The sequence below is a fragment of the Parasteatoda tepidariorum genome, chromosome 8 (assembly GCF_043381705.1).
Source record: "Parasteatoda tepidariorum isolate YZ-2023 chromosome 8, CAS_Ptep_4.0, whole genome shotgun sequence".
Classification (NCBI taxonomy): Eukaryota; Metazoa; Arthropoda; class Arachnida; order Araneae; family Theridiidae; genus Parasteatoda; species Parasteatoda tepidariorum.
This window is the reverse complement of record NC_092211.1, coordinates 2396782-2412965: the sequence shown is the minus strand read 5'-3', so window position 1 is coordinate 2412965 and position 16184 is coordinate 2396782. Positions and strand designations below refer to the sequence as shown.

At 32.0% G+C, this 16184-nt stretch overlaps 1 protein-coding gene across 1 annotated transcript; it reads left to right on the top strand.

Moving 5' to 3' along the window:
* Nucleotides 1–366: 366 nt before the first annotated feature.
* LOC107442243 (uncharacterized protein CG3556) lies at nt 367–15182 on the top strand (the record flags this gene model as incomplete). The annotated part of the gene is given in 7 exon segments (XM_043048209.2): nt 367–523; nt 4801–4953; nt 6512–6743; nt 9306–9556; nt 10902–11056; nt 13081–13282; nt 15026–15182. Coding segments are annotated over 7 exon segments (1214 nt in total), but the record flags the coding sequence as incomplete, so codon positions are not given.
* Nucleotides 15183–16184: the final 1002 nt, after the last annotated feature.

The window sequence follows — 16184 nt, the reverse complement described above, 5'->3', positions numbered from 1 at the left end:
AAAATTTTAATAGATTATATATATAATGAAAGAGCCCTCACTGCAACCTATCTCAGTGTGTCGAAACACAAAATGGCATTTTGTGTTTTGACACTGAGGAAAATTCATGTTACGAATAAGTACCTTAATTTGTTCGGTTTTCCTTCGATGTAAATTCTTTAATATAATTTTTTGGGGGGGTTTAAAAATTGAAATTCGATCTAATATATCAGTAAACATTTTTGCAAACATAACTGTTGCACTTTTTGAAACGTAAGTCAGACTTGATAAATATCTATTTATGAAAGATTTATAAATATCGAAGGTCAACTATTGATAAGTATAACGGAAAATATCAGAGGAAATGGAAAAGACAAATGGGGGGACAATTTCGACATTTCCTTTCTTTTAAGCATACACGACTGACTGAATTCGAAGCCCTAACTTCAGAAGTAAACCAACTGATTGAAAACATGAAATATGTTCTCCTATTTATTCCTAACTACATTCATCACAGTAATCATTTTTAAACATCAAGCTGAAGGTAATTACTTTTATTTTTCAGTTTCCATTTTCAGCTACGTAATCCGAAACTGCCGAATCTATACTAAAAAGTTTTGACAAAATCGTAAAAACTTTCCTCTTGAAGCATTTTGAAACATACAAAAATTTTGTGATTTGCTTTTTTACTTGAACCATTACATACATATATTGCATTCAAATTCTGATTTAATGAATCCCTCGTTAAATAATTTCACAATTAAATTTTTTTTTCTTTTCTTCCGACTGAAATGAGGCAAAAAAAACCTTATTCAAAGAATAATACATCTCTTATAAACTGTTTCAACTAATTTTAATCAAATTGGGTTCTTAAATTGCTCGTCAAATGATCACACAGTTGAAAAGAATTCTTCAATTATGTCTAACGTGATGAGGGGCTGCCCATCGGTGTAAATGAAGTTAATGTTTGAATCAAATCGATCGAAATGTTCTCTAGAAATCAGATTTTAATTAGCAATAGTGGTGTTTGTGTTTTAATTACGTCACGCAAGAATTGCACAAAGATCTATTGGTGTCGGTCTGGGAAACATACCTGAGGTCCGTTCGAAGTTCGAAGACATGTTCGTAGTCCGTTTGAGTCGCAATTTCGATCCTCTTCAGAGGGGATGGCTCCACTACTTTGATAGCAATTACACTGACAACTAGCATGTGAAGTAGGTCACTTCACTGTAGAACAGCTCGACAAGCACCAAAACCATACACACTCGGTCCCTTTGCAAGCAGAACAAAGTGATTACCTACCCGCTTACTGACAGCTGACAGTGATGCATGACTTCAATGTTCTACTGGGAACTTATGTTTACGATTACTAATTTTTAAATATACTTCTTAACCCCTTAACAATCGGTTAAATTTCAAGAAAACGGCCATATAAGTTCCTATTTTTTTTAAAATATACGTATTCGATTAGTGTTGATAACTAGTTTAAACTAAACTAACTATCTACAATTACCTTAAAAATACCCTAGTACTGTCATCTGGTGTGTAAAATGAGAAATAAAATGTTTTCCGGGCAGAAGAGATGAATTAGTTTTATTCTTATTGGAGCGTTACTACTGAACATTCCAGCTGGGAAATATCATGGGAGCGAGAAATAGACGGCGAAACCTCACCCCGTCATTTTCACGGGAGCGAGAAGGAAGGGTTTAAAATTCTCTCACTTAGAAATTATTCCACCGATTTCTCTCAAACTTTAAATTTTGTCATTTAAAATTTCAAACCTTAAACGCATCTGAAAATTTATGTACTTTTAATTTTCAAGATTGTTTCCTCTATTATGAAATAAAATAAGAAACAATAATAATAAATAGTTATTACAGTTTTCCAAGCACGAATACCACACACTTTCGATCTCTTCGACCTGACAGCTACCACATGTCTTCGGTGTTCAACAGGGAACGTGTCACTTTACTGTGGGATCAAATTTTCAAGTATACGATTTTTTAAAATTGTACAACTTAGAAATAACTCGATCGATTTCTTTCAAAATTTGAATTTCGCTATTTAAAATTTCTAACTTTAAAAGTACTTTTATGTACTTTTAATTTTCAAGGGTTTTTTTTTCCACTATGATTAAATGAAATAAATAATAAATTATTATTATCAATCACATTTTACATGGAAAAATCTTAGGAATTTTTTAATTGGGCGCAAAAAATTTTCGATTCTTTCAAAACTTTCTCGTGACAAAGCGAAAAGCCCAAAGTGTGAAATGAATATTATAGGGTATACAGTTTTGAGTGCTATCCTGCCTTAATTAATGGAGCCTTGTTTTCTAGATGAAAAAGAATGTTTAGTCAGTAATTGAGTCGGAAAAGAAAGTTTTCATGGACGTTTTCGTTTTAGTAACTCATAATTCGATCATTAGATCAAAAGTTATTTAAAGCGTTAATTTTTTATTTTGTTCATTGTTATAAGGGCCGTAAAAACACTATCTATCTTAAGTTGGTAATGCAAAAAAAAAGGAGTTAAATCCGGAGTTGCCTTTTAAAAATGCGTAAATTCATCACATACTTTTTTTTTAAAAAAAAACCTGCTGCTTTTCGATAAAAAAAAATAAAAAAAATTGCGTACAATTTAAAAGACATTATTTTTATACATTGAAATTTATTTACATTTTCCTACTTCACTCGATATTTTGGACGCCAAACTGGTTGAATAGATAATATAAATAGTTTGTTTTTAACCCCATACGAAGAAGAACGGGTATTCAGTTAGTGTGTATAGTGAGTATATATATATAAATCCCTCGTTAAATAATTTCACAATTAAATTTTTTTTTCTTTTCTTCCGACTGAAATGAGGCAAAAAAAACCTTATTCAAAGAATAATACATCTCTTATAAACTGTTTCAACTAATTTTAATCAAATTGGGTTCTTAAATTGCTCGTCAAATGATCACACAGTTGAAAAGAATTCTTCAATTATGTCTAACGTGATGAGGGGCTGCCCATCGGTGTAAATGAAGTTAATGTTTGAATCAAATCGATCGAAATGTTCTCTAGAAATCAGATTTTAATTAGCAATAGTGGTGTTTGTGTTTTAATTACGTCACGCAAGAATTGCACAAAGATCTATTGGTGTCGGTCTGGGAAACATACCTGAGGTCCGTTCGAAGTTCGAAGACATGTTCGTAGTCCGTTTGAGTCGCAATTTCGATCCTCTTCAGAGGGGATGGCTCCACTACTTTGATAGCAATTACACTGACAACTAGCATGTGAAGTAGGTCACTTCACTGTAGAACAGCTCGACAAGCACCAAAACCATACACACTCGGTCCCTTTGCAAGCAGAACAAAGTGATTACCTACCCGCTTACTGACAGCTGACAGTGATGCATGACTTCAATGTTCTACTGGGAACTTATGTTTACGATTACTAATTTTTAAATATACTTCTTAACCCCTTAACAATCGGTTAAATTTCAAGAAAACGGCCATATAAGTTCCTATTTTTTTTAAAATATACGTATTCGATTAGTGTTGATAACTAGTTTAAACTAAACTAACTATCTACAATTACCTTAAAAATACCCTAGTACTGTCATCTGGTGTGTAAAATGAGAAATAAAATGTTTTCCGGGCAGAAGAGATGAATTAGTTTTATTCTTATTGGAGCGTTACTACTGAACATTCCAGCTGGGAAATATCATGGGAGCGAGAAATAGACGGCGAAACCTCACCCCGTCATTTTCACGGGAGCGAGAAGGAAGGGTTTAAAATTCTCTCACTTAGAAATTATTCCACCGATTTCTCTCAAACTTTAAATTTTGTCATTTAAAATTTCAAACCTTAAACGCATCTGAAAATTTATGTACTTTTAATTTTCAAGATTGTTTCCTCTATTATGAAATAAAATAAGAAACAATAATAATAAATAGTTATTACAGTTTTCCAAGCACGAATACCACACACTTTCGATCTCTTCGACCTGACAGCTACCACATGTCTTCGGTGTTCAACAGGGAACGTGNGAAATGGATTAGCACATGGAAAAATTATATAAATTATCAAAGAAAAAAAATTTTAATAGATAATTTTAACACGGATTTGCCCGAAATGGATTTGCACATGGAAAAATTGTATAGATTAACAAAGGAAATTATTTAGTAAAAGAATTTTTTAGTAAATAGTTTTAACCACGGATTAGCCCGAAATGGATTTGCACATGGAAAAATTATACAAATTAACAAAGAAATTATTTAGTAATCTTATCTTATTCTTTAGTATCTTAATTATCAGGTGATACTATACAGCTTTTTTGTTTTAATGCGACTGAAACCAGTTTGCACTTGTTTATGTTCGTGTATCAATTGGTTAACATTGTAATGCAATACGTTAAAAATTAATACAAATAGGAACTATATGAAAAATCTCCTGGATAAAAACCCATTACATGTATGTTTAAATATAAAAGTATTGCATATAAACTCTTACGAAGCATGCAATTATCAAAACACTACAGTACATCTAATGATTTGGTCTAATTATTATAATGTACTAATATAACTCCTGATATAATAAATATTCTATATTTATATAATATATCGTCTAATTTATCCAATCGTTGAATTTATAGTATATATCGCCTAATTTAAACAATTGATACACGAACGTAAACAAGTACAAACCGGTTTCAGTCACGTAAAAGCAATAAAGCTGTATAGTATTACCTGATAATTAAGATTTTACATGGAATCTTATAGTGCTTCTAATAATTTGCCCTAGGACTGTAGAGATAAACTTGTTTTATTCCATTTCAGCTAGCTTTGAAAGACATATGTTAACGAATGAGCCTTGTAGTAAAGATTTTTTTCGATGTGACAATTCAATCTGTATTCCAGTAAAATATAGATGTGACGGTGACCCGTCTGATTGTGGAAGGGATCCCTCGAATGAAAGAGACTGCAGTAGTGGTAAGTTTTTTAATAGTTTCTTTAAAATTGTCTTTTTTTTTCACTATTATTGATGTTTGTCTTGTTAAATTATTATATCAGTAAGATGTACGCCTTTTTAAAGTAGGCTTTTCAGATTTTAATTTTCATCAGTCACAAATCATTAATATATGAAATATTTTAACAGTAAAACATAATTATTTAGCTACTTATATTAATTTTTTGGTAATTATATTTTTGCAGTGAGTACTGAGAATTAATTATACCAGTTCTGCAAGCTGTACAATTTAGGAAACCAGTTCCCTAATTCGTACCACTATATTCTTAAATCAGACCAACCTAGAATATTTGAGGAAATATTATTAAACAAATAAACAAAGGATAAGCAATCTAAAACAAGTGCTTAGTATTATTATGTCAAATACAGTACTACATTTTCTGAACTGATTCGAGTTTAGTAAATGGTATTGTAAGTAAAAAAAAATGCCTTAAAACATAACAGTTTGTTACTAGAAAACTCAAGTATGACTTTTACTTAAAAAAACATAATCAATTATAAAAGTATTCATTATTTATAAAACAAATCATTAGATTCAATATTTGATAGATGCAGTCAGATTTCTATTTAACGAACTTCTCTATTTTGCGACTTTTTTCGAATATAGCGAAGTGAATTTTCTATTTAACGAATTTTCTTTGAGATCCACTTTCCCTATTTTCCAAAATATTTCAGAACATTTCAAACTTGTAAACGCATTTTATAGGGGAAATGACCTTGAATTAATTTTCGCAGCCACTTAACTTTTAGAGAAAGCAGTAAAATCCATTTCCTTTTTGTTTGCATTTCACACAAGAATCCGTGCCAAAAATCAATTTACGAAGAAAACATAACAGAAATTTCTAAAGCTTAGAACGATGATATTACAGATCGTATTATTCGTAACAGCTTTGCTAAAGCTGGATACTTAGTCAGCGCGGAGGATATTCCTTTAGAAGAACTTTAAAAAAAATATGGGTACAGATAAAAGAGAACCACGAAATTAGCGATGATAGCGATGCTGTACTGATTAATGATATTCTTTTTATTGATTCTGAAGCTTCTACAAAAAAAATTAACGGAATTGGATATTTTGGAAAGCATTTTTTTTCCTCTGAATTTCAGTAATTTTTTGCTCAGTTTTCTTTACCACTGCTTTCAACCTCATACCTAGGACAAGTCTAAAATTTTCTAAATGAAAATAAATATAATTCTCTTGTTTTCTGAAAACATCCTTATAATTTTTAGAATATGACAGTCGAATGTGTTTCTAGAAGTACTAGTGAGCTCTTTTAATTGACTGATTAGTGTTTTCAAAACGTATTTCAATCTCAAATAATCCGTTATTCCCTGCCTTGCCATATTTGTATTTACTGATATACCAGAGCTTTAACTTAACGTATAAGAAAGAGAATACTTAAATCATTTGTGTCGAGAAAACAATTGATAGAGCATTTTTAAAAACGTCCCGAAAAACAAGATACTAATGGATAAATTAAATTACAGTATAAAAGTATAACTTACCCTTTTTTTCTATTTCAGCCCTGATTAATTTAGATCGTTTTGAGAAATACGATCACCTCAAAAAGAAAGCAGTAGCCTGGTTATTTCAACAGGGCAAAAATGACTCATCTGCGGAAGTGTTTGGATATTATGCAACCAGGACGGCTGTGGCTCTCTATTTGGTGGATGAAACTTACTTTTCGCCAAATAATAAAATCGGAAAGCAATTATCTATGGAAGTAGGGTACCGGCTTCTATCAAGACTTGCTTTGTAAGTAATATTCATTTTTTTCGTCAATTATTTTGATGTAAGAAGATGGATTATTTGACAACCTTGGTGAAAGCCTCTTGCACTTTTTTAAACTGTTCCAAGATTATACCCTTGCATGTGAGTGTTCATGTCAGGGAACTAAACTATAAAAAATCTGGGAAGCGGTAAGTAACCATTAGCCCCTTCGAATCAGCCTGGTATAAGAACAGGAAAAAAGCATGCCAGACCATTTTTACACCACTTTCTTATCAGCAAATTGTCCGTCCCAATCCGGTGATCGATTTTTTTCGAATTTTTAAAAGTGCCAATAATCGAACACTATGAAAATTTACCCCGACCTGCCCCAATTTAGGGCATACGGGTAAATGTTTATTTAAATCCAAAAAGCAGTACAAATCGCAAAATACATTAAATACATAAAATAAATGGCAACAGCCCATGAACATGGCGGGTAAGTAAGATAAATATTAGGCTATAGTACAAATTGGACAATCGAACATAATACGATTATTCAATTTCTAGGATTCAGTCATACAGTTTCGTATCATTGGTTGTCAGTGATGATTTTCCAGTACAGGACGCAAAAAACAAATGGACTACCTTGAATAACTTTTGATCTAATGATCGGATCTTCGCATTATAGGACTCAAACTTAATGGTTCAAAAGAGTGAAATCAAATTTGCTACTTAATTAGTGCAGACAATATTTTAGGTTATGAAATCAAGCACAGAAATGTACTTTCTCTGAGTAAACATCCCTTTTTTATAACGGATTCGAATTTCTGACCCCCATACTATAGCTGCAATTTGGGAAATATTGTCACAATAGTTTGGTCAAGAGTGTGCTCCAAAGCTTGGACCCTTTAATGCTAATTTTACTTTTTGTATATTACACCATACCTCGCTAAAGCCTTAGGCGAATTGAAAATTTTTTGCAACTTATTGTAACATTCGGTTATCCCTGGATAATTCCATGCAAAATATAACTTTTAGTAAGTATTTATTATTGTTTTATTTTTAATTTAATAATAGGCGAAAAAAAATTTATTGTGAGGTATTCAAATTGCACTCTTTAAATTTTATAAATAACCGAATTATTTAAAGTACAATTCAAAATTTTTTCAACCATTATGAAGTAAAATAATAAAATATATATATTTACGAAAAGTTACATTTTGCATTGAATTATCTTTGGATAAACGAATTGCATAATTGTGTGCAAAAATTTTTCGATTCTCTTAAAACTTCGCAAGATATGTTGAAATACGCAAAAAGTAAAATTGATATTAAGGGAACTAAATTTTACATCGTTCTCCTGACCAAACTATTGAGACCATATTTCTCATTTATCCTCGATAATTAGGAGGTCAGAAATCTGAATACGTCGGGAAAAGAGGCATGTTTATTCAGTGAAAGTCGTTTCGTAACTTAAAATATCGTCTGAACTAATTAATTAGCATATTTAAGAGCAGCTCTTCAAACCACTAAGTTTGTATCCTAGAACGTGAAGATCCAATCATAATATTAAAATTTATTCAGGGGAGAACATTTTTGTTTTGCGCTCTGTACAATCGTCAACGCTGCCCTTCCCTGCAAGCAAAACTTCTGCCAACGGTAGACTTAACATTTCAATAGGTAGGGGAGAGTGGGGTCAATTGTAACATTTTTTACTATTTTTAACTAACAAAAAATCCAATATATTATTAGTATTAATCGACAGACGCGTAAAGTAGACTATCCTCTACTAGAAAAAAAATAAATACCTTATTTTAAATGTTATTATATTAGTTATTAAAAATTTTTGACAGTCGTGCACTTGTTACAATTGCCCCCACTTACGGGATCAATTGTAACAGTTCATAAATTCAACTAAAACATAGTTAATTATACATATTATCATAGTTGTGATATATTNTTACTTAATCAATAAATTTAGACGACACAATACAAAATGTGAATAAAATTGATCAAATAGTTTTTTCAGTAATAATTGTTTAAGAAAATAAGTATTGTTAAACTTTAATTTCTTAAAAACTATTCAACCAATTTAATTCGAATTTCGTATTTCGTTATTTCAAATGTCTTAGTTAAAAATCATTGACATTACTTTTCGAACAAACCTTGCATTAAGAACTGTGGAGGCTCAGGGGTTCGAGCACACTACTCTAGGAAACCCAGGTTGGAGTCCCCGTGATCAATACGAATTCACTTCTGGCTCTCAGCAATCACGCTGTTGGCGTAAAATATCCTGGTAGGCAGATTAAAGTCCCATTTCCTTTGGACTAGCCGTGGGAGATTTTTATGTTTTTCTTCTCCATGTAACTCAAATGCGGGTGAATTCTATCAAACAGTATTCCAAAGACTTTTTTGTTCCAATGCTTCATCTAGGAATTCCTTTGTCTTCTTTGTTGAACTACGCAGTTGACATTGATAAGCGCAAGTTCAAAAAAGGGTTTGCTTTCAACGCAAAAAAAGTAAAAGCACAGTCTGTACATTTTACCTTGCATGCCATGAGTCTCAATTTTTTTTCTCTGAGCTATACTTTTTAAATAATCATTTTAGGAATGAATTAGAAGATGTTTCAAGCACAGAATTGGCCTCGTTCATCAATGCGTTCTTGGTAGCTTGCATTGATGTTAGAAATTTCCAAGGAATAAATCTCGTTCAAGAATTACGCAGCCGAGTAGACAAAGATGATTACGTAAATCCATTTAATCTGATAGCCTTGTGCAACGCTGGAGACAATATCACGCAGAAAGATGTCGATAAACTTAAGGCAGAATTTTCAAATGCTCATAGAGAGCTGTGGACAGGTAAGTTTCATATACGATTCATAAGAGATTCATAAAAGATTCTTGCAAAGTATATGTGCTGATAATAAACTTTCATTTATCCTAGTAATGTGCATAATAAATTGAAATATATTTGTGGAAATTCCCACTTAAAGATGACGTTTTTTTAATAAATTCTGTTCAAATCATTAAAATTCTTTAATATGAATTAAACAAAATAAATATCAATTCTCAAAAAATTTGAATTTTACTTAAAATCATATGAAAATTAAGAATGTTGCATAAAAGGCGATTAAAATCCAATTCGATATTAGACTTATATTTATTTAGTTCATACTTTTCATAATGAACTTCAGCAGCCTTTTATAATTAATTTTAATACTTCTATGGTTAAACAAGCACGAATAATGTATTTAGGGGCTTTTCATAATTACTACCCTTATTCGCTACTCAAGTCCCTTTTAAAGTGAAGCAAAATACGTATATAAATTAGGCTTCGCAAATTAACCATTTGAAGCAGATAGGCCACTAGTACCTTTTTATATATTTTTTTTCTGCCGCCCTTACTAAAATCAAAAATATACTTTACTATTTTTTAATTAAAAACAATCTAACAGATGCTAAAAAAATCTGCTATATTATAGAAATGATATTTGTGCTACAATGCAAAATCCAGAAAAGGAAGTTTGAAAAAAAAGTTTCATTCATATAATAGCTGTTTCTCTTAGATCTAAATAACTGCAAATAAATACGAATATGAAAAATTATTGTTTGGAAGTGAGCCATGTTTGGTATACTCCAAAGTGAGCCATGTTTGGTATACTTACATTTAACGTAGAAAAAGACACCAGTGTTTCACACTGTTTTAATAACCAAAATTTTTTTAAATGTTAGATATAATATTTTTCATTTATCTTTACCTAAATTATACAATATAATGAAAAAATGTTAAACGCATGTTTAAAAAATTCTGTGTCAAAGGGTTATTATTTAAATAAGGAAAAAACAAAAAACCTATCGAAATCAGTTGAATCAGTACTGAAGAAAAAACATAAAAATCAGTTTAATTTTTTGGTGAAACTTATAGGGGCTTCTAATAATAACCATTCAAATCCTCTTTCTTAATCTGTGACTATCAAATATGTTTCGATATTTTCAGTCCCTTCTTCTTCAATAAGGATGTATTGCGTTTTGACATTCGTTTTTTTTCCTTTGTATAGTTATTAATTTTTTATTCTGTAAACATTTTTTGGCACTATTTTTGACAAAGATTCTTAAAATGTATGTGAAAAACTTTGCATATTCTTTATGAACTTTTCGTGATTTTTTTTAAACTGTAATTTGTCAATATTTCTAATTTTAATAGATGAGCAGGCTTTAGCGGTGATGGCGACGTCGTGTGCATTGCAGCATAATCGAACTCTACGAGCAAACTTAACCGAAATGATTTCTGTTTTGACTCAAAGACAGAAGGAAAACGGAATCACTGATAACTTGAAAACCACTGCTTTAATATTGCAGGTAATTTCTAAAAAAAAAAATTTCTATTGAAAATTTAAAAATTATCTCAACAGCTACACGAGCTTAAAAAGTTCAAAAAATTGCCCCTTTTTTAAATATTTATTCTATAGTACAATGCGCAAAAAAATAAATGGACCACCCTGAGTAACTTTTGATCTAATGATCAGATCTTCACGTTCTAGGACTCAATCTTAATCGTCCAAAGTGGCGACCTCAAATATGCTAATTAATTAGTGCAGATGACGTTTTGAGTTACGAAATCAGACAAGAAAAAACACATTTTCTCTAAATAAACACACCTTAAAAAAGTCCTTCCACCTTTTTTATCTACAATAGAACCTAAATAGCTAAATGATTCTATGTCATCTATTTCGTGATTTTCGATTTTAATTTTGTCATTTTTCTTTTGATTTATTCTCATTACTTTAGTTTTCTTCTTGTTCATGAATAAACCTACACTATTTGAATATTTGTTGAATTTGTCTGTTTTAAGTTNCAGAATCGAGTTAACTTGTCTTATATACTAGTGAATTGGAATTGTATTTTTGTAGTGGTAGACACACTACAGTACTCCCCCACCAGAAATATATCTGTGATAGAATTCGATGAACGGATACCACTAGTTGATTCATTGCTGCTTTATGAGAAGCTGGGAGAACTGTATTAGGACCACCGTACTTTTGCTGATCGTGAGAGGTGTATTAAGTTCAGGGTCCTGTGTTGCCATTAGCAGTCGAATGAATGCAGGCCGACGTTGTGTGCGATCGAGACTGAGTAGCAACAGTTCGAGGAGGTGGATAAGGTCGCAATCACAAATAGCAAGTCAATGGTTCAATGTGGACAATTCATCGAAGTAGGTGTGTTCATCGAAGTGGGAGTTTCTATCAAGGTAGACAAGTGCACATCACGTCCGGGTCACCAATGTGGGGAGAGTAGATATCGACAATGTCAACCTTCATCTATGAAAAGGTACCTCACATAGAAACAAGTTAACGTGTCTTATATACTAGTGAATTGGAATTGTATTTTTGTAGTGGTAGACACACTACAACTTTAACATTGTTAAATAAGGTAGGCCCGTCCTCGGCGGTTAAAAATTCCCAGCGGACAACGAATTTCTCGAATCCAAAGTCCGCGCGGACGGCCATTTTCCCGTTAATGTTGGTGATACATTTTCAATTTTTGTTATCTTACAAGAGTCTAGCGCCTCACTTCTAAAATGACCCTCTAATCTAGAAATACAGCAACATACTGCGCATTGTGGAATTGATGTTTTCTCTGTGTCACGTACTGCAGCGGTTGAAAGGGACTTTTCCGCAATGAACATTACGTACTGGTCTTAAACAAGAAGCGGTAATCGCAATTATGACCATCAACCTAAATGGAAAACCCCTTTCAGATTTTTGTGCAGAAATCTCTGTAAATCATTAGCTTGATTGTGGAACTGGCAAACGTCATGTTTGATTCATTTTAAAAACGCAGTACCCTTGAATAAATTGACATTCCAGATAACTTGACATTTGTCATTTAAATTATTTCATGAAAGAAAGAAATTATTTCATAAAAGAAATAAATTATTTTATAAAAGAAATACTAGGTTCCTATTAGTAACCTAGTATTCCTTTTATTACTGTATAATGCAATCTTAGTATTTGTAATCCTAGTAACTACTAATTCATTGTGCAATTTATATAAATGTTTGTAATAAATAAGAGAAAATTATATTTTTATTTACTTAGAAGCGACGGGTTAGTTTCAAAGGAGGACGGGTACATTGTTGGACAAGCCGTCCTCGGGGACGGGTAAAATTTTAGAGTTTTTTCGAGCCCTGCGATATATAGAGAAATACGCAAAAAGGGACTCAGAAGAGCTCAAATTTTCGACTGCTCTTCTAAGAATCATAACGTTTAAAAAAAATGGCAAGGAAATAAATAAAAGTCGAATGTATTTCTCATTAGATTTTTCATCTAGTTTTGTGTCCACTAAATGTTGCTTTTTTGAACCAATGAAAGCATTCTCCTTAGGCTTTGATGTCTGTCAATAATACTCACCAAAATACTCGACAGTACTCGGCAATGAAAGCACTCCAGGGTCTCTTAAGCAACCAGGAACATGATGGTTCCTTTGGAGGTGATGTTATTAAAACCTACTTCGTTTTGCCCGTACTTAGATATAGAAGCCTCGTAGACATATCCTCAAGCCACTGCCTTCTTCCAAACAGAACAGGTGAGTATAAATCTGTATTAGGTCCGACAGCCAACTTGTTCGCCTTTTGAAATAAGTAGAATTTCAAACATTTATGGTTTTAAAATCGTACAGTCAAAAATCAAAACAATATATAAGTATAATGTACTCATACTTCCCAAGTGAGACTAGATTTAATTTTTTTTTAATAACTGTCGTTGAACAACCGACCCAATTTTATGGGTTTACAACTACTAATGTTCAACTTCGTAACCTTGTAATTTTGAACCAAATCCAGAAGACAAGGAAACTCCTGGATTGAGTATTGGGAGAAATTTGCCTTCGTGGAGGACTATTTTGATGGAGCTAACCCGTATTTGCGTACATAGAGAGGAAGACCACGAGAACCTCCCACGGTTAGCCTGACGGCAAGGGGACTCTAACCCATGATCAGTCTACCACGTTACGTCAGCACTGTGGTCGGTGCAAGCCGGATGCGGAATTCGTATCGACTGGGATTCGAATCCGGCTCGCCGCTGGATTTAATTTTTGTCTCTCACATGGTTCCCATGATATTTTGGGCATCATGGTGAATGTGTTATTAAAAGAATTTGATTTGACTAAGACTCGGAAGACGCCAGCTGTAGCCACAAAGGTACGCAGTTTTAAGATGCCCAGAGCATTTTTTCTGCTAGAAGGCAAATATTTTTGAAGATCATTCTCGCCTTACATTATCAAAATGTCCCTAAATATGTAAACGAAATATTTACAATGCTATATTTGAAGAACTTATAATAAATGGGATAGTTCTGAAGGGATTTATTTATAGACTTTGTCAATCTTCATCTATCAAAATGTACCGAACGATAGAATCAAGTTAACATGTCTTATATACTTGTGAATTGGTATTTAATATTTATAGTGGTAGTAACACCACCTTACTCCCCTTCCAGAATTTTATCTGCGATAGAATTCGATAAACAATTAACACAAGTTTATTTAAGCTGTTTTTTCTTAATTTATTTATATATATTTTGTCTCATTATATTTTTCTTCATTGTTTGTTCATTAACCAAGAAACTTTTTTCCTGCCTTCGCTGGAAATTTTTTTTCTTTTTGAGCGCCATATTTAAAGCAAATCAACTGTTTGAAAAATGTTTGACATTATTTCTTATGCAAGTTAAAAGAACATGTAATAACTTTAAACTTTTTTTAGGGAAGGAATAACCAAACCTCAGTGGAAAATATTTGTAAAAATTCTTCTTGTTAGAGCTAAGACCTAGTGCCTGATAAATTTTTAGACTACATTTAATGATCTAATATGAAACGTCTATTTAAACTTTAAATTCCGTACTTTTCTGAATCATATTACTTACAAACATTAAAATATGCAAATAGTATACAGAAACACATAATGTTAAAACATTTAATTTTGCAAAAAAAAGTTTTTTGACAATAATTTTTATAGAAAAAGTAAAAGTTTCAACAACTAAAAGTTTGGAATTTTTACCTCGTAAACGATATAATTTGCTATACAAAGTCAAAAATTTAGTCGAAATCGGTTTAATAGTTTCTGAGGGGTATAAAAAACAATTGGAACACAATCATTTTTTATTTACCATTTCACCGAAACTACTCAACCAATTTCGTTCAAACTCAGATTTTTTTTTATGAAAAATTATAACGATTAAGAAGCTACTACAATTTTTTTAAATATAGGTATTCATTTTCTTTCTTTTAATACAAATACATGGTACTGAAACCTTTAATTTTCTTTTTCGACAGGTGATGAAATTCTGCAAGATTGGATGTTTCAGACAGGTAACAAAAGCAGAGTCCGGTATTCACTGTGGCTAGGTACAGATCGGTACTTAGAAAAGACAATGCAACTGTATATTCCGGCTGGAACATCATTTTATAAGATAATGGAAGTTGCAGCTAAGTTGGATCCTATGTACAAGTAAACCAATTTTGAATTTTTTAACCATTTACCTCTGATCAAAATATTAATAGTGCAGTGTACGAGTGCGATAGTACTCATTAATAAGAATCTTATTAAGAATAGCCCATTAATTTAGCTTGAATCAATGCAGTGAATTTTTGAGCATATATTTTTTGTCACTTACATCATTCTGGATTTTTGGACATTGTATTTTTTGAGAATATTGATATGGAGTTTTCGAAAGGAATTTCTGTGAATGATACCATTGTGGATTTTAAGGAATGATATTTTTTGCGAATAATACCGTTCTGGATTTCTGGACAGTGTATTTTTGTAAAAGATATATATATATAACGTTTTGGGAATGAATGTTTTCTGAATGATATCGTTGGGAATTTTAGGAGAAGACATTTTTGTGAATGATATCGCTGTGAATGTTAGGAGATGACAAATTACACTGGTGGACAAAATTGAGAGATGGAAAACATTTTCCCAAATATCTCAAAAAATACTGAATATAAATAAATGAAATTTGGTATGGATATAGTTTATTCCATGATTATAAAGTATGCAAAACAAAAATGAAAGTGCCATTCACTGGCAAGACCTATTGTCAATAAATCCAATGTAGTCTGAACTTTAAGGATAAAAGATGACAGTAAAAGTGAGGCTTGTACAGTGTGTGTTGCCTCTAGTAAGGTGTATGGTCACCCCTAACAGACAGACAGCATGCGCAACGAGTATGCATGCTGTTAATAAGGGAGTTAAGGAGGACTTGTGGAAGACCCTCCCATTCTTCCACCAGAGCAATTTTTAACTCCAGAATGGTTCTCGGGGGAGGTTGTCGCATCACAATAGCTCTCCCAAGAGCATTTCAAGCATGTTCAATAGGATTCAGGTCAGGGGATTTGGCTGGCCAATCCATTCGTTGAATATCCTCGCTTTCCAGATACTCATCAACCATGAGAGCCCTATGTGGTCGCGCATTGTCGTCCATAAAAA